At 44.9% G+C, this 19,437-nt stretch overlaps 1 protein-coding gene across 1 annotated transcript; it reads left to right on the top strand.

The window, feature by feature from the left end:
• The first annotated feature begins 6,793 nt into the window (after positions 1 to 6,793).
• Positions 6,794 to 8,110, top strand: AVEN (apoptosis and caspase activation inhibitor). The gene has a single exon (XM_040329802.1). It carries the CDS (start codon positions 6,864 to 6,866, stop codon positions 7,785 to 7,787), a length of 924 nt encoding a protein of 307 aa, XP_040185736.1. The 5' UTR covers positions 6,794 to 6,863; the 3' UTR covers positions 7,788 to 8,110.
• The last annotated feature ends 11,327 nt before the right edge of the window (positions 8,111 to 19,437 follow it).

Below are 19,437 nucleotides of genomic sequence, written 5' to 3'. Positions count from 1 at the left end.
TAATTGGCCAGTGGCAGAGGCCCTAGAGCCAGGTCTGTGAGAGAGATCTGTTCCTCCCAGCAAATCCTAAGTGACACTTCGGCTGCCAGGCTTGTGAGAGGGGTCTGTCTGGGGGCACTTTACCCACTCCAACTAGAGTGGCGACGAATAACAATTTGGTACTCTATTGAGCAAGTACTGCTCAATTAATATCTGGGCCTAACACTGCAAGGTTCTCCCTTTTCTTCATCAACCTGCTCTTCCCATTTAATGTTGATGTTGGCCATGTTTGGCCTGGAATAAAGCATTGGAAACCCCTTTATTCACTGTCTGGACCTTCGCTCACTGCTTTGTTCTCCAACCGCACCCATACACCACATTAAGGTAACTCAATATGCCGATCCCAATAACAAATCAGCGGCTCCTGCGGGGGTAGCGCTACAGACATAACATTGCCCAAAAAAACACACTGTCTCTGCCAGCTTTACATTTTCCCATGCTGCATCCTGTTGCCGTGTCTTCGACGGGTAAGCGAGACACAAACCCCCCGACCAGCCACATAATATAAAAGAAAACCGTGATTCATCAGACCAGTTCACCTTCTTCCATTGCGTTGTGGTCCATTTCTGATGCTCACGTGCCAATTGTAGGTGCTTTTGGCTGTTGACAGGGATCAGAATGGGCACCCTGACTCTGCCTGGAGCCCTATACACAACAAACTGTGATGTCCTTTTTGTGGGCAGGGAAACATCCCCGATTACATAAAACGGTTCTCTCCTTGCCCAAACAATACGGGGGCCTGGCGATGCCGGATATACGAACGTACTATCATGCAGCGCAGCTAAATCGCCTTATAGACTGGTGCCGGCATGAACAGACCAAACTTTGGCCACAACTGGAGCAGGCGCAATGCGATGTTTTGTTGCGACGGGCCCCTTGGTGCCATACTCTACAACAAAAAGATGTGCACCACCACCCTTTGATAGGAAACACCATTAAGGTTTGCATCAGGCTAATGGAGCGGTCACACTTATCCTCGGATGCCTCACCGCTGTGCCCGATTTTGGGCAACCCACTTTTTCAAACCAGGACTTAGAGACGCTAAATTTACCGCCCTACAAGAGTCGGGATTTTTTCAGGCTTCACATTTCGGCGAGTCGGTGGAAAACGTCGGCTGAACTGATGGACCAGACCGGCCAGTATCAGTTAGATTTTATGAGAGCCGGCCAACTTAGTCATTTCTTGCGAACCATCACGCCCCCCATGCCGGTCAGCTCCTCACGACTCTGGAGGAGACGTGCCTGGAGTCGGGTGCACTACCCCACGACTTGTCATTGATGCACACACTGCTGATTGCGCCGCCGGAGAGATACCAGATCACAAGCCTCGGTAAGTGGGAAAGAGATCTGGGCTGTCAATTTCTTGCCGTCAAGAAACAACATATTATCACGTTCACACACAAGTCGTCAAACTGTGCCAGGGTCCAGGAGACCAACTACAAAATACTGATGAGATGGTATAGGACCCTGGCTCTACTGAGTACATTGTTCCCGACTGTGTCGGACCTCTGTTGGAGGTGTCAGGCGGAAAAGGGCACCCTGCTGCATGTTTTCTGGTCCTGCCCACGTCTCCGGTCGTATTGGGAGGAGATCAGACGAATTACACAAAAATTCACGGACCGTGTGGTCCCTGATGACCCGGTGTACTTTCTTTTGCACGCGAATGACACCCCTGCACTCATATATAAGAAGTCAGTTGTTCGCCATTTGCTGGATGCAGCCAAGGCATGTATCCCACTTTGTTGGAAGTCTCTGCATCTGCCGACGGTAGCCATGTGGCTACGGAAGGTAGATGAGATTGGTAGTATGGAGGATCTTATCTTGTCAAAGCAGGACAGGAGCGAGCTTCACTCCCAGACTTGGCAACTGTGGAACTTGTTCAAGTATTCGGAGGAAGGCCAGGCCCTCAGGGGTAACTGATAGAATTCCCAGACAGGGCTGACCCCCCCCCCCCTCGAATTAACTGGATTGAATGATGAGTCCGTCTCCTGGAGCACACCACCGGAGGGCGGTGGTTGTCCATGCTCACGAACACCCCCCCTTCTTTCTCTCCCTTATCTCTTCTTCTCATTTATTCTCTCGCCTTTCTTCTCTCTTTAGCTGCTCATTGGTCATCTCTTGCAATCTTGCTCTTTTCCCTTCACTTAATTACACTTAGAAAAAGGAAAATGAGGGAGGCTGGGCCCACGGGACCATGGTGCCCTGACGCAATGTATGACACGAGAGGGTCAGACGAGGTTAGATGGAAGTTGGTGTTGGAGGCGGGGATGCGGCGAGGATGGCGGTTCGCCTTCTGGTGCCCGCAGTCCTGTCTTTGACTGGAACTATGACTAAAGACGTTGTTCACCGGCTTCGGCCGCACTTTACATGTATTTTCCCTCTATGTGTGTATGTTTGCTGATGCCGACTGTTGTACTGTTACTACTGTGGTTCATGTGGACCAGTCTTCTGTTATGAATAAATAAACAATAAAAAAAACAAAAACAAAAATGTGATGTCCTATTTACCTGCTTTCAACATATCAACTTCAGGGACAACATGTTTACTTGCTCCCTAAAATATCCCACTTTCAGTTGCCATTGTAATGAGATAATCAGTGCTATTTACTTAACCACTTGCTGACTACCCTATAGCACTTTTACTGCTACAGGGTAGCAGCTGCTGTAGGCACTAGATATGTGCACTGACGAAAAATGTGTTCGTTTTTTTCGGAAATTCAAAAATGTTTAATTTTCGCAATTCGAAAGTTCAGAAATTTGAAAATCCAAATATAAGAAATAAAATCCGAAAATTCAAAAAAATGGAAATCTGAAAATTTGAAATATTAACTAACTAATAATAAATAACTTTTAAATTATAGGTATTGGAATTTCCTTTCAAATTTGAACGTAATGAATACAAATTTATCTGAAGTTATGAAGTATCCAAAATAACGAATTCTGCATTTAAACAAATGAAACGGAACAAATCAATAATTAATAATAATGAAACCTTTTTATTATTATTATTATTGTTATTTATTTTTAATTTGTTACATTCCATTCGTTTAGATACAGCATTCGTTTTTTTGGGATAATTTGTAACTTTGGATAAATTCGTATTCATTATGTTCACTAACAGCCAAATTTGAAAGGAAATTCCAATACCTATGATTTAATAGTTAAGTTATTATTAGTTGGTTATTATTTCAGATTTTAAAATTTTCTAATTTTTGTTATTTTGAATTTTCGTTCTTATTTTCGAATTTTTAAAATTTCCAAAATGGTTAATTTGTCGAAAGTCGTTAAATGAATTTGGAACTATACTAATTGCACATGTCTAGTCGGCATGTGATTTTGCATTTCCGCCTGCAGAGGGCACGTGCGCCGCGGCTTCTGCTGTGATGAATCACAGCAGAAGCTGATCTGTGGGTCCCAGGGACTTTATTTCCTCCAGCACCTGCCGATTGTCAGTAAAACACGGAGAACTGAGACATGCCTATGTAAACAAGGCTGTCATATCTGACAGGGGGTGACGGGACGATCTCGGTGTCTCTGTGAAAGCAGCACACATACTAAGGTCCATTTCACATTTGGGCGACCTGAAAGTTGTCCAACTCTGCTGTGACTTGAAGCAATGCTTGTGTAATCTTGAGGTCTATTGACCTCAAGTTGCATCAAAGTTGGACCATTGCGGGGACTACTTTGAAGTCACACAGGTATAAATGGTACTCATTAGAAATCATGGGGTATGACTTGTCATTCAACTTCGCAGTCCCAAGTTGCAGGACAAGTCGCACTAGTGTGAACGGGGGCCTAAACCAAAACACTGGCTAGGCACACAGTTAACCCTCACCCCTGATGTTAACCCCTCTCCCAGCCAGTGTCATTAGTACAGTGACAGTGAATATTTTTGCACTGATCACTGTATTACTGTCACTGATTACCGCAAAGTGTCAGTTAGTATCCAATTGTCCGCTGCAATATTGCAGCTCTGCTATAAGTTGCTGATTGCTGCCATCACTAGTATAAAAAAAAAAAAAAACATAAATACTATATATACCATAGTTTGTAGACGCTATGTTTGCATAAACCAATCATTTTACGCTTATTGGGATTTTTTTTTTTTTTAACCAACAATATGTAGCAGAATACATATTGGCCTAAATTGATGCAGAAATTAGATTTTTTTTTTATTGGAAATGTTTTATAGGAGAAAGTAAGAAAAGTGTTTTTATTTTTCAGAATTGTCGCTCTATTTTTGTTTATAGGGAGAAAAAAAATGCAGAGGTGATCAAATACCACCAAAAGAAAGCTCTATTTGTGGGAGAAAATGACACAAATTTTATTTGGGTACAACGTTCAAGGCCGATGCTACCACTAGGCAAACTAGGCAGCCGCCTTGGGTGCACTGCTGCCTAGGGAACCCGGCCACTGGTTTTCCTACTCTCTTCTCTCTGCAGCAAGCAAGTCCCAGAATCAGCAGGTAGAGGACTGTGTCCTGACTCCCGAATGAATGGAAGCAAGCAAACAATTATTGATGGGTGCTGCTGCATTGATGGCAGTGGTGAGGCTGCATTTGATGGGCACTGGTAGGCTGCATTGATGGCGGTGGTGAGGCTGCATTTGATGGGCACTTCATTAAAAAGGTGGGGTATATATGGGCAGGGAAAGGTGTGGAGCCAGGGGTGGAGCCAAGGGAGCGGCAAAATTAGGTCTTGCCTAGGGTGTCAAAAATCCTTGCACCAGCCCTGACAGTGTTGCATGACCGCAAAATTGTCAGATAAGGAAAGAGAGTGCCGTATTGCACAAAAATGGCCTGGTCATGAAGGGGGGTAAAACCAGGGCCGATCCGCCCTATAGGCTCACTATGCAAGCCGCTTAGGGCCCCGCAAAGCTGCGAAGGGCCCCCCAAATTACTAGAGGCCCCGCCTGGTGAGAAGTCATTTTTGCCCCCTCACCCCGCTTCTCAACTCACTGGCTGCATGGGAGAAGAGGTAAGAAGTCAGCACCCCCTGCTTCTCAATTTTATGTGAGATGTAATTTCCGACAGCAGAACACCCCCTCCCCCCACTTCTCAACATTCTTTAATGTGACATGTCACCAGGGATGGACTGGGACAAAAATTTGGCCCTGGACTTCATCCAGACTGGCCCACTTTAATTTTGCGAACACGCACAAAAACAGTTTATAAACTAGACACGGTACAGGAGATGGTCAGAGACTGCAGACATAGTACAGGAGATGATCAGAGACTGGGGACATACTACAGGAGATGATCAGAGACTGCGGACATACTACAGGAGATGGTCAGAGACTGCGGACATACTACAGGAGATGATCAGAGACTGCGGACATACTACAGGAGATGATCAGAGACTGCGGACATACTACAGGAGATGATCAGAGACTGCGGACATACTACAGGAGATGGTCAGAGACTGCAGACATACTACAGGAGATGGTCAGAGACTGCGGACATACTACAGGAGATGGTCAGAGACTGCAGACATACTACAGGAGATGGTCAGAGACTGCGGACATACTACAGGAGATGGTCAGAGACTGCGTTCATGGCTGAACCCAGTGTAACAGTATATAGTATCGCAGGATTGCTCCACTCCATTTAAACCATCTCTGTAAAGATCAAGTTGGTAATCTTCCTTTGAAAGTACACCCATGTGACAACTGCACATCCAATTTCCAAAATACAAATGTTCTTACAAACAGTGATCTGGTCAGGATTAGTGGAGGACAGTAAACAGTTAATTGGTCTGTGAAGTTCTAGCCTGAACTAGCAGTTAATCCTTCCAAAAAACATCCCAAAAACCGTGCAGCACACACAGAGCTCTGGCTAAATAACTGAAATGGTTAACAGCCAGCCATGTGTCACACAGTCACTGGACACAGAATGCCAGCAGGTCTTATCAGTGTGCAGGATAAACAGCTATATAAAAAAAGTACGGAGCAAGAGACAAGAGGGAGGGAGAGAGAGGGGGAGAGGGGACTGACCTGCACACTGCCTAGATTTCTGGAAGACACTGCAGCCAGTGTACATGTGAGACTGTGATGTGACATTTCTCCCGAGTCCTGCCGATCTGTGTGCTGCAGGACATGCTATCGTTCTTGTATCTCGTCAGCATTGTGTTTCTCCTTCCTTGCGCCCCCATTCCAGCACCCGGGTAGTCAAATGTGGCGGGCTGGAGGGGGGAGGGTTACGCTGCCTGCTGACTGGCTGTGGATGTGTGGGATGAGCAGAGCAAGTCCTCGCTAATACACAGTACTCTCATAAGCAGCAGTCAGCAGAGCGCAGAAACTCGGGGCTGTCACTCAAAATCGGCCCATTGATGGACCAGCCCACCGGGAATCTCCCGGTACTCCCTATGGCCAGTCCATCCCTGCATGTCACTGTCGTCAGCGCCCCCCCCCCCCCCTTCTCATTTTTAATGTGCCATGTCATTTTGCTTAGGGCCCCAGGGAGGTCAGGATCGGCACTGGGTAAAACTTTCTGTAAGTTAAGTGGTTAACCTGTCAGTGGTCAAAAGGAGTTGGCTGATCTGTATATTGAAAGGCAAATAGCTAGAATGGTTGCTTATTTCAGTGGCTGCATTGCTATGCTCTGTGTACATCCCCCTCGCCACACACATCAACACCACTGCTGGCCTGGAATTGGAAAACGTCTGCGGAGGCTATATATATAGTGGGCGCATGACACGCCTATTGTGCGGGGCACCACCCGATATGGGAGGGGCCCAGTCTGCCCCACCAATGGCTGAACGCAGACCGTGTATGTAAGAGCGTGAGAGCGGGGAAGAATTTTTTGGTTGCACCGACCCATCCTGAGTAGATGGAACGTGGCCGCAGTAGACACCGTAGAGGGGGCGGTGGTCGTAGGCCGTACCGGGGACGTGGCTCGGGAGGTGACCGGGAACATGTGTACAGAGGACACAGGGGACCGGCCCGGGAGCACACAGGAATCCCGGAGCCCAGGAACCAGGATGTGGAGAATGGCGGGGAGACGGCGGAAGTGAGTGAGGAGCGGACCGGCGGGTTCTCTAAGAGGAAACTTCTCTCTAACTGGGATCGCTATGAGGCGGCGGAGAAGCAGGAGGCGGCGGGGGGCAGTGAGGTGCTGAGGAGGGGAGAGGAATACTCCGTACTGCTGAGCTCCGCCGGGGACTCGTACACTCAGTTCCGGCTCTCTGAGGAGAAGGAATGGGGGAGCGGGACAGGGGAGACCCCGGGGTGTGCGGACTACAAGGTTCTCCTCACAGCTCTGCAGACTCTACCCCTACACATCACCCTCAATATAGAGGAGGAGCTTGTACAGGAGGGCCTGCCCCAGGAGCTTCCTCACTTCACCACCATGGGGGCCCAGCCTCCTCCCCCAAGGGCCACACCTTCCTCTCAGCCTCCTCTCCCAGGGGCCACGCCTTCCTCTCAGCCTCCTCTCCCAGGGGCCACGCCTTCCTCTCAGCCTCCTCTCCCAGGGGCCACACCTTCCTCTCAGCCTCCTCTGCCAGGGGCCACACCTTCCTCTCAGCCTACCACCTCAGGAGCCTCACCTCCCCACCAGACCCTGGACCAGGAGCTGGACTTCTTGCTGGGTCTGGAGGCCCCTGTCTTGGAGGGAAAGGCTGAGTCCCCTGTCCTGGACCCAGAACCTAAGGAACCCGAGACACCCACCATGATAGACAACGTGGAGGAGGAGGCGGCCAAGGCTGTCACTGCTGAGGATCTGGAGGACTGGCTGGATGCCATGATTGCCTGAGGAGGGTAACACAGCACAGATGGGACTTCTAGTCCAAGGCACTCCAGAACTAGGACTCATCTACCAACACATGGGTGTCCTCACCTACACCTACACATTGGCTTTGAATGAAGAAATAAGGGGACTTTCTCCAGATTGTTACTGTCTAGTGAAGTCTGATAAAACTATGAAGATTCCATAAAAAGAAAAATCATGAGACTTCATATACTCCATTAAAACAGAAGTAAAGTCCACAATACCTTACCTTTTAGGGATGAGCTCCGGTGTGTTCGCATCGAACACGTGCAGAGCCTGCCAGGAAGTCGGCACCGCGCTGCGCTAATCACAGACAGGGAGACATTTCCCAATCTCTGCAGCCAAGCATTAGGAAATGTCTCCCTGCCTGTGATTAGCGCAGTGCGGTGCCGACTTACTGGCGGGCTCTGCACATGGACAATGCAAACATGCTGGATATCATCCTTACTTACCTTCAACAGTCTGACACCCCAGAGGTCCCTCACCACAGGCCAAAGCTGCCACTTCTGAGGCTGGACGGCATGGTTACCTGAGGAGTAGTGCAGATGTAGGACTTCTAGTCCGTAGTGGTCTGACTGCCTACCAACATACGTCTGTCCTCGCCTTCACCTACACATTGACTGGCTTTGATACAATAAATAAGGACTTTCTCCAGATTGTTACTGCATAGTCTGTTAAAATCATGTCTGTGCCAAAAAAAGAAAAGGCATGATGCTTCACATACCCCTTAACATAGAAATAGTCCACAATTCCTTTCCTTCAACAGTCTGACACCCTAAAGATTCATCACCACAGGCCACAGCTGTCACTGCTGAGGCTGGACACCATGGTTAAAGGAGGACGATAGTGCAGAGGTGGGACTTCTGGTCCATAGTGGTCTGACCACTAGTTCTGACTGCCTACCAACATACATCTGATGTCACCTAAACGTTGGCTGACTTTAAATAAATCTGCTCAAATGATGTCAGTGGAAAAAATAAAATAAAAACAATAAAGCATGCGACTTTATAAACCCCTTAAAGCTAAGTTCCACAGTACTTGCCTTAATGTCATCAGTCTGATGCCCAAGAGGTCCTCACTGGCATATTCTACAAGCTTTTTCCCCATGCCAGTCTTTGGCCATCAGCTGTTGCAGAGTGACCTTACTCCTGTGCAGTTCAGCCATCCCAGAACACGGTTACGGTGCAAAAATGTGTGATGAGTTGTGCATGCACAGTTTGGTGTACATTGACCCCCTTCCCAATTGCCGTACTCATATATGCAGCCTCACGTAAGTGAGCCTTTCTCTGTGGGGCCGCATTTAGCCAAAAGTTTTGGCACACACATGAACTTTAATGGCATTCCAGTCTTAGTCCGTAGGGTTCAATATTAAGTTTGCCCACCCTTTGCAGCTATTACAGCTTAAATTATTTTGGGAAGGCTGTCCACAAGGTTTAGAAGTGTGTCTATGGGAATGTTTTACCATTCTTCCAGAAGTGCATTTGTGAAGTCAGGCATTGATGTGTACGAGGAGGCCTGTCTTGCAGTCTCCGCTCTAATTCACCCAAAAGGTGTTCTATTGGGTTGAGGTCAGGACTCTTTTCAGGCCAATCATGTTCCTCCGCCCCAAACTCGCTCATCCAAGTCTTACTAGACTTTGCTTTGTACACTGGTCCAAATCATTGGTGGAGGGGGGATTATGGTGTGGAGTTGTTTTTCAGGGCTTGGGCTTGGCCCGTTAGTTCAAGTGACGGGAACTCCTTAAGGTGACGGCATACCAAGACATTTTGGACAATTTCATACTCCCAACAGTTTGGGGCTGGCCCCTTCCTGTTCCAACATGACTGCACACCAGGGCACAAAGCAAGGTCCATAAAGGCATGGATGAGCGAGTTTGGGGTGAAGGAACTTGACTGGCCTGCACAGAGTCCTGACCTCAACCCGATAGAACACCTTTGGGATGATTTAGAGTGGAGACTGTGAGCCAGGCCTTCTCATCCAACATCGGTGCCTGACCTCACAAATGCCCTTCTGGATGAATGGCCAAACATTCCCATAGACACACTCCTAAACCTTGTGGAAAGCCTTCCCATAAGAGTTGAAGCTGTTATAGCTGCAAGGTTGGGCCAACTTGATATTGAACCCTAAGGGCTCTTTAACACGGGACAGATCCGTGATGATCCGCCCTGTGAACCTCCGCTTGCTCAGCGGGGATCGCTCCGCTGAGCCGGCAGATGACAGGGCGGTCCCTGCACACTGCAGGGACTGCCCTGTCAGATCTCCGCTCTCCTTTATGGGGGGATCGGATAAACACGGATTGTCTGTCCGTGTTTATCCGATCTGCAGACGGATGGAAAAATAGGTTTCTCCTCCGTCTGCAGAAACGGAGCATAGCGGAGCCTGATGAGATCAGATGTTCATCCGCAATCCATAGGGATACATGTATGTCCGTTTTTCATCCGAAAACGGATGGATGAAAAAAGGACATACGGTCCGCATGTGTGAAAGAGCCCTAAGACTGAGATGCCATTAAAGTGTGTGCGCGTGTGAAGGCAGGTGTCGCAATACTTTTGGTAATATAGGGGGTTATTTACTAAAGGCAAATCCACTTTGTACTAAAAGTGCACTTGTAATTGCACTGAAAGTGCAGTCGCTGTAGATCCGAAGGGTATATGCAAGGATAATAAAAAACAGCATTTTAGCTTGCACATGATTGGATAATAAAATCAGCAGAGCTTCCCCTCATCTCAGATCTACAGTGACTGCACTTTGCAATGGTAGTGCAAAGTGGATTTGCCTTTCGTAAATAACCCCCCCATAGTGTATATGGGTATCCGTCTGTGCTGGGAGCCCCGGGTCCTGTACTAACAATCAGTGCCCAAGACTCTCGGTTACAGGCCACCTCATCACTGTGATTACCTCTGATTGGCTATCACAGTGATCAGTCACTATCAGTGTTAATTTTGGCAGCAAATTTTCGTTTTAGTCGTAGTTTGTCTTCTGCAATTTTTTTAGTTTTAGTCGTATTTAGTCGACTAAATCTCCAGTACATTTTAGTGGACTAAAACTCATTTTAGTCGGCTAAAATCGAATGAGTGTAATTAAATTGTAATGCATTAGTTAACATTTCTCTACACTTTCCAAACTCAATACATACTGCTGGAGTGAAAAATCTCATGTTATTATTTATGGTATTGAGGTATAAACATGCACTACAGACCAGTGTTCATTTTGAAGTCGAATTTAGTCTTATGCCGTGTACACACGACTGTTTTTCATGACGAGGAAAATTTAATTTTTTTAATTAGTCATTAAAAACGATCGTGTGTAGGCTCCAGAGCATTTTTCTCCAAGAGAAAATGGGCATTAAAAATTTAGAACCTGCTTTATTTTTTCACGTCGTGAAAAACGGTCGTGTGTAGGCTTTAACGACAGGGAAAAAAACGTGCATGCTCAGAAGCAAGTTATGAGAAGGGAAATTTTGCATAATCAGCCCAAAGGGTGGCGCCATTCGAATGGCGATCTAGGTCAGTGCCAGGGTTAGTGTTTGGGTCAAAGGTCAGTGTTAGATATTTTGGGTCAAAGGTCAGGGTTAGATATTTTGGGCAGGAATATTTTTTTTTCAAAAAAGCATTTTTTTAAATTTGTGTCGGTATGTTTTAGGTAGGATTAAAAAAAAAAAAAGCAAAATGTGCACTCTGGTTTCTGGGCTGTGCTGTGGGTACAAAGATCAGCTAACATACACATATGTGGTATCGTTTAAATTGTTGGGAGCAGGAACATTTATTTTGTGTTATTTGGTGAAAGTTTATGACTGTAGCAATAAAGATAAACAACTAAATTAAAAAAATTATACAGTATCTCACAAAAGCAAGTACACACCTCACATTTGTAAATATTTTATCTCTTTCCATGTGACAATATTTATTGAAAAGAATACATGGCATTCTGTAAATGGTGATGGTGCCAAGTATAAAACCCTGGATGTTACTATGCAGAAGGGCATCTAATATGTGGAGCAGGGGTATTGAGCTAAAATTCATGAAGGTCCAGTCACTAAAATGTTCTTCCAGCCCAGGTCTGAATCATGTTTGACTCTCAATGGCATCTCTGCACAAATGTGCAAATGTGGCGCATTTTTGCAAGTGCCACAGTACCATGCAGCTTGGTATGGCGCATTTAAAAAAAAAGGGTCTGGGAAGAAACGTATTTTACTGCGTTTCTACTTATAAGGCAGCCCACTGCAATAAAGGGGCCACCTACTAACTGTCCTCACCCCCTTTATAGAACCCCATACCCCTTCATATCACTTCCTTTACATTTCTGCCGTGCCTCCCTTTTTTTATAATCCCTCCTCCATTACAGTTTCTGATCCTTTCCCCCCTCCGTCCTTCATAAGAGTAACCGTGCCCTCTTCCCTGTCCTACATTACACAGGGCACGGCACAGCAGCTGGAAGTGCGGCAAAGGGATGGATGGAGGGTGGGATCTGCCACAGTTAACTGATTGGTTGTTAGAATGCAGGGCCAGCCCCCGCTGTGCTGCTCTTCTGATGTCAGCTCTGTAAAGACAACAGAGTCAGCTGGCAGTGGCGACTGAAGGCAAAAAAGCAGATCTTAAATGGTGGAGCCGGATGGAGCATTGACGAGGTCCGCCATGTAGTGATGTCCGATGTAGAGGGATCAGTATATCTAGCACCCCATACAGTACATACATAAAAAAAGGTCAGAAGGGAAGCTGGACTCAGAAGATGGCTCCTATCAGTGTAGTAGTGGGCAGTATTACAGGGAATTGCAGCTTCCCCAGCGATTGTTCAGGTATGACTCCTACATACCTATATTGGTCCAAGCTCAACCAATGTAACTGCAATAAAATCCATATCTAAAATTAAGATTTAAGCTGGCTATACACTGATCTTTTTTTTTCAGCCTACAAGGTATTATTGGATGCAGCCACTGGTTATCCAAAAACATTTCCTGGCTCTTTTGATTTTTCATTTAAAAGATGTTGGGCAGAGTGGTGCAGACAGGACCACGCACAAAGAACATTTTGCCCACTCCATCAAGATAGTATTGCAGGTTAGTGGTGCTTAGATGTGGTGGCTGCATTGATTTTTTCACACTATTATCTAGTAATAATGCTATTAACCGCTTGCCTACTGGGCACTTTCACCCCCTTCCTGCCCAGGCCAATTTTCAGCTTTAAGCGCTCTCACACTCTGAATGACAATTGTGTGGTCATGCTACACTGTACCCATATGATCATTTTCTTCCCAAAAATAGAGGTTTTTTTGATGGTATTTAACCACTACTGGAATTTTATTTTTTTGCTAAACAAACAAAAAAAGACTGAAAATGTTTAAGAAAAACTAAAAACTTTTTATAGTTTGTTATAAAATTTTGCAAAAAAGGTAATTTTTCTCCTTCACTGATAGGTGGCACTGATGAGGCTACACTAATTGGTGGCACTTATGGGCTCTGATAGGTGGAATAGGTGGCACTGATGAGGCTACACTAATTGGTGGCACTGATGGGCTCTGATAGGTGGAATAGGTAGCACTGATGAGGCTACACTAATTGGTGGCACTGATGGGCTCTGATAGGTGGAATTGGTGAGCACTGATGAGGCTGCACTGATAGGTAGCACTGATGGGCTCTGATAGGTGGAATTTGTGAGCACTGATGAGGCTGCACTGATAGGTGGCACTGATAAGGCTGCACTGATAGGTAGCAGTGATGGGCTCTGATAGGGGAAATTTGTAAGCACTGATAGGCGGCACTAATAGTTGGCACTGATAAGTGACATTGATGATGAGGCACTGATTAGCAGCACTGGTAGGCACTGATTAGCCGTACAGCCCAGCAATGTTGGGACCGATGTCCCTTTAACACAGTGTTTCTCAATTCCAGTCCTCAGGCCCCCCCAACAGGTCAGGTTTTCAGGATTTCCCTCAGATGAAAAGGCTGTGGTGATTACTAAGGCAGTGAAACTGATCAAATCACCTGTGCAAAATAATGGAAATCCTGAAAACCTGACCTGTTGGGGGGGCCTGAGGACTGGAATTGAGAAACACTGCTTTAACAGAAGCTGGTTATCGGCTTTCCTCCTAAAAATCAACTGTCAAGCTAATCACATGGTAAAGGGCTGCTGCGATTGGCCTTTTACCCTAAGCCCCCATTCACACCTAGGCGTTTTGTCGCCTGTAGTGTGACGCCGCAGCAGCCCCGAGACGCTGGAGGGATGAAAACACATTGCCCTCTATGGAGATGGTTCACATCTCCACGCCGTACGCCTGCCGCCTGAAAAAAAGTCCCGGACCCTTTTTTCAGGCGGCTTTCGGCGTTCGGCATAGGAGATGTGAACCATCTCCATAGAGGGGGTGAGGCTGCATTCACACTTGTGGCGTTTTGTCGCCGCAAATCGCGGTACAAAACGCCGCAATTTGTCGCCGCAATTCGTGGGACAAAACGCTGCGATTTTGTACGCCTAGGTGTGAATGCAGCCTAATATGTGATCAGCTACGTCCAAAGGACTTGGCGATCGCAGAGTGCACTGCAGGGGGGCGTACGGGCAGCGTGAGCACATCCGTGGGTGCCCTCCTGGCATTGTAAGCCTGTGCTGTAGCAATCTTTCAGCTATGGGGTGGGAAGGGGTTAAGAGACTTTCTTTCCTAGGGTGATTAAAGTGGAACTTCAGTCATCTTTCCATCTATTAAATATTCTGCCCTTGTTGTTTAAACTTTTTTCTGCCAGTAAATACCTTATACAGCCCACTTCCTGTTTCTTGTCTGGTAAAAAGCCTAGGCTTATGACATCATCCACAGCACTCTTTCTCATTCTCGTGAGAGTTGCCAGGAAGGGGGGATGAGTCATAAGAGGGCCAATGATAGCTTCAGGGCTGCAGAGCTGGAGGTGTGCCTCTGTGTAAATCCAGGAAGTGAACAGGCAGCAGCTTCAGCGGCCCACAGTTAAAATGGATGCATCCAGACTCAGGGAGGGAGATTTTTGCAGCATGTTTGGCAAGTACAGAATCAGAGTATATATAACATAACATGCAAAGTGGTTGGAGGGAAGCTTCAGAATGGCAAAGATGTTTATTACTAATTATGTGAGCCGACTGCAGTTCCTCCTTAACTCCTTTCTGCCTGGCCTATAGCAGAATGATGGATGGACAGTGGCTTTACCGTGCGGAGTGGACATCATATGACATCATCTCAGAAAGCGCTGGGTCGCGCAGTGGCATGATCTGATTAGTGTTCCTGCTCGCTGCCGGTAGCATGTAACTGCTGTGACCAATCACAGCAGATCACATGACAGTTGTAAACAATTGATGGTTTCATCATGCCATTCATTGTGTACAATTGTGTTGTTAGCTGTGATTGGTCAATGTGATCACGTGGTACAGACAAGATCAGTCCCAGCCCACCTGTACCATGTGATTAGTGTTGACCAAAACAAACTGAATGAATCAGTAAACTTTACTTTCATTTGGGTAAAATGCTTGCTTATAGCCATGTGATTCACTTCTATAAGCAATCATAATGTGTAAAAAAAAAAATCCTGATCGATTCCCCAGAGTAATACAATGTTACTATGGTAACATTGTATTACTCTGGTCACAGTGTGTTAAAAAAGAAAAGATGTAATAAAACAAAAAATTAAAAACAAAAAATCTTTTTTTATCTTTTTTTTTTGTACTCGCACCAGCCAGTGTCCCTGACCACGGCCACACCTGTTATACAATGAAGCTGTACTGGTGACAGCATCTAAAAGAAAAAAAGAGACTCGCCATGTCTCTTACTAAATACCTTGGACTGTTTTTATCAATCAAATTTATTTTTTAAAACACACATCAATCGATATGAATACAGACTAAATAGGGAATATATTTATTCACAATAAATAGTTAGAGATGGGTGACATTAAAAAAAATAAGTAAAAATCTCACATAAAATAGAAAATTATTTGCAACAGTTGCTTAAGGGTTTTGCTCAGCAATATGAATGAAAGGATTACTTTCTCCCAGTGTATAAAAACATATAATATAGAATTAATTAACAGGCAAAAACATCTGCGATTTGCATAGCTCACAGTTACTCCTCTGCAGTTGGGGTGAGAGTCAAACTAGGTAAAACTGGTTCACTAATATAGCGTCAAACAAAAGATGGTAACTTTTTGAAAAACTAAAATAAAGTTAAAGGAGTTGTAAAGGAATTTTATTTATTTTTTTGCTGAAATGACTGTTTACAGGGTATAGAGACATAATAGTTAACTGATTCCTTTTAAAAATGATTACAATAGATAAAAATCAATCATATAATGCACCTGAAATTTCTAGTTTCGTTTTTGCATGTTGTTTCCTGCCACTGTGCTGTACAGAGCCACAGAGCCAATACAGGCCAGTGATGGTTTGGAAAACGAAACTGATTGGTGCGGAGGGGTTTTAGACACACAGAAATCACACCTCCTTGATTAGTGACCACAGAGAGAAAGATCCCAGTACTGTGGTTATCAGGAAACAGACAACCAGGAAGTGTGGAGATCAGAGAAGAATTACAGCAACTTGAGAGCAAAAACGAACAATGAGGGCATGAAAACAGCACTGGATTAAGGTAAAGGAAGCTATTAAGATAAAAAAAAAATTCCTTTACAAACCCTTTAACCACTTCTCCACCGAGGACGTCATATGGCGTCCTCAACTTTGCACAGTGATATCTGAATGATGCCTGCAGCTACAGGCATCATTTTGATATCACTGTTTTCTGCCGGTGATTCTCTGCACAATAAGAATGATCATAGCGGCAGTTCCACCACTTGACCGTTCTTATACTATAGGCAGCGGGAGGGGGCCCCCGCCGCCATCCGGTGTTTCTCCGGCTCTCCCGTGCCATCGGGGGCCCGGAGAACGAATTAGCCGGCGCTGGAGAACGACGATAGAGATTTCCGGTGACCGGATGGTCACCAGTCATCTCTATGACCCCGGAAGTAAACAAAGCCGCAATCGCGTGAAGATCAGTGAATTTCTTTTCCTGATCTCATGCTTTCAAGCCTGGAGGAGAGATGTGGGGTCTTATTGACCCCCACATCTCTCCACAAAGAGGACCTGTCACAATGATTCCTATTACAAGGGATGTTTACATTCCTTGTAATAGGAATAAAAGTGATCAAAAAAATTTAAATCTAAAAAAAATTAAGTTAAAAAAAAAAAAAATTAAAACGCCCCTGTCCCCGGTAGCTCGCGCTCAGAAGCGAACACGCATGTAAGTCCCACCCACATATGTAAACGCCGTTCAAACCCCACATGTGAGGTATCGCCGCGTGCGTTAGAGCATGTGCAACAATTTTAGCACTAGACCTCCTATGTAACTCGAAAATAGTAACCTGTAAAAAAAATGTAAGCCTCACCTATGGAATTTTTTAAGTACCAAAGTTTGGCGCCATTCCATGAGTGGGCGCAATTTTAAAGCGTGACATGATAGGTATCTATTTACTCGGTGTAACATCATCTTTCACATTATACAAAAAAATTGGGGTAACTTTACTGTTTTGTTGTTTTTTAATTCATGAAACCATTTTTTTCCCCCAAAAAAGGCGTTTGAAAAATGATTGCACAAATACTGTGCGAGATAAAAAGTTGCAATGGCCGCCATTTTATTCCCTAGGGTGCCTACTAAAAAAATATATAATGTTTGGGGATTCTGATTAATTTTCTAGCAAAAAAAATGATGATTTTTACATGAAGGAGAGAAGTGCCAGAATAGGCCCGGTGGAGAAGTGGTTAACCACTTAAAGAACCGCATAACACCGATATACGCCGGCAGAATGGCACGGCTGGGCACAGGCAGGTACGTACAGGTACGTTGCCCTTTAAGTGCCCACCTTTGGGTCGCGTGCATGCCGCCAGCAGCACGCTCGCGAGCCGGTCCAAAGCTCCGTGACCGCGGGACCCGCGGACCTGAACGCCACCGGTGTCCCGCGATCGGGTCACAGGAGCTGGAGAACGGGGAGAGGTGAGTGTAAACAAACCTTCCCCAAAGTCTCCATCCTTACCTACCATTGCCTTTTGGCTCACCACGATCAATCGTGCTATACCGCTGTATAAGATGACATATGAGGCCAGAGGGTGTCCAAAAAAATTCTTGAAGGTCTGGGGCTCTTGGGTTGATTCCGAGAGCACCATACCTCCTGCTCCTTGAACTTTGACTGATGGCTGATACCTCTGCCCGTTGAATGGACCTAATTGAGTAAATTAACGATTCTGTTGTTTTTCTCCCACCTTTTATGAAAATGCTCAATGTGTACCAGCTATCAAAGTTTTGTAAAATGATGTACCGATGTTCGCCTAGGATGTGTTTGTTGTACTGTCTGTTTTGTATGTACAACAATTTCAAAATAAAAAAAATTGTACCTTTAAAAAAAAAAAAACACACCTTCCCCGCCCTTCTCTGTGGCTTGTCACTGATCGTCTGTTCCCTGATATAGGGAACGACGACCAGTGACGTCACACGTCCAGCCATGCCCCCCCTACAATAAGAATCAATCCCTTAGGGCACACTTAACCCATTAGCGCCCCCTAGTGGTTAACCCCTTCACTGCCATTGTCATTTTTTACAGTAATCAGTGAATTTTTATAGCACTTTTCGCTGTGAAAATTACAATGGTCCCAAAAATGTGTCAAAAGTGTCCAATGTGCCATAATGTTGCAGTCATGAAAAAAAACGCTGATCGCCGCCATTACTAGTAAAAAAAATATATTAATAAAAAAGCCATAAAATTATCCCCTATTTTGTAAACGCTATAACTTTTGCGCAAACCAATCAATAAACGCTTATTGCGTTTTTTTTTTTTTTACCAAAAATTAGTAGAAGAATATGTATCGGCCTAAACTGAGGAAATTTTTTTTTATAGGTTTTTTGGGGATATTTATTATAGCAAAAAGTAAAAAATATTGCATTGTTTTCAAAATTGTCACTCTATTTTTGTTTATAGCGCAAAAAATAAAAACAGCAGAGGTCATCAAATACCACCAAAAGAAAGCTCTATTTGTAGGAAAAAAAGGACGCCAATTTTGTTTGGGAGTCACGTCGCACGACCGCGCAATTGTCAGTTAAATCGACGCAGTGCCGAATCGCTAAAAGGGGCAAGGTCCTTTACCTGCATAATGGTCCGGGTCTTAAGTGGTTAAAGAAAAATCTACAATGGTTGTTACATCTGGGGAACAATGATATACATATCATAAGCACCCAATAGTCACTATTTAAATAATCAATAACAAAATCAATATAACACTATTATGATTAATTACACATCTAGGTACAAGCAGAAAGCTATATGGATATATAGATATACAGTTATAATATATACTGTATCTCTAAACACAATAATTTGTAGATTTAACCACTTCCATCTTCCATACCAGGCACTTACGCACTTTCCCGCCCAAGCCAATTTTCAGCTTTTAGCGCTGTAGCACTTTGAATGACAATTGCGCGGTCATGCTACACTGTACCCAAACAAAATTGGCGTCCTTTTTTCCCTACAAATAGAGATTTCTTTTGGTGATATTTGATCACCTCTGCGATAAATTTTTTTTGCGCAACAACTAAAAAAAGACTGAAAATTTTTAAACAAATTACGTTTTTATTTTTTTCTGTTAAT

The sequence above is a fragment of the Rana temporaria genome, chromosome 12 (assembly GCF_905171775.1).
Source record: "Rana temporaria chromosome 12, aRanTem1.1, whole genome shotgun sequence".
Lineage (NCBI taxonomy): Eukaryota > Metazoa > Chordata > Amphibia > Anura > Ranidae > Rana > Rana temporaria.
This window is presented reverse-complemented; position numbering and strand designations above follow the sequence as displayed.

Bases quoted from the DNA above. Each gene is read 5' to 3' on its own strand.
- AVEN (XM_040329802.1), top strand. From the start codon at position 6,864: ATGGAACGTGGCCGCAGTAGACACCGTAGAGGGGGCGGTGGTCGTAGG.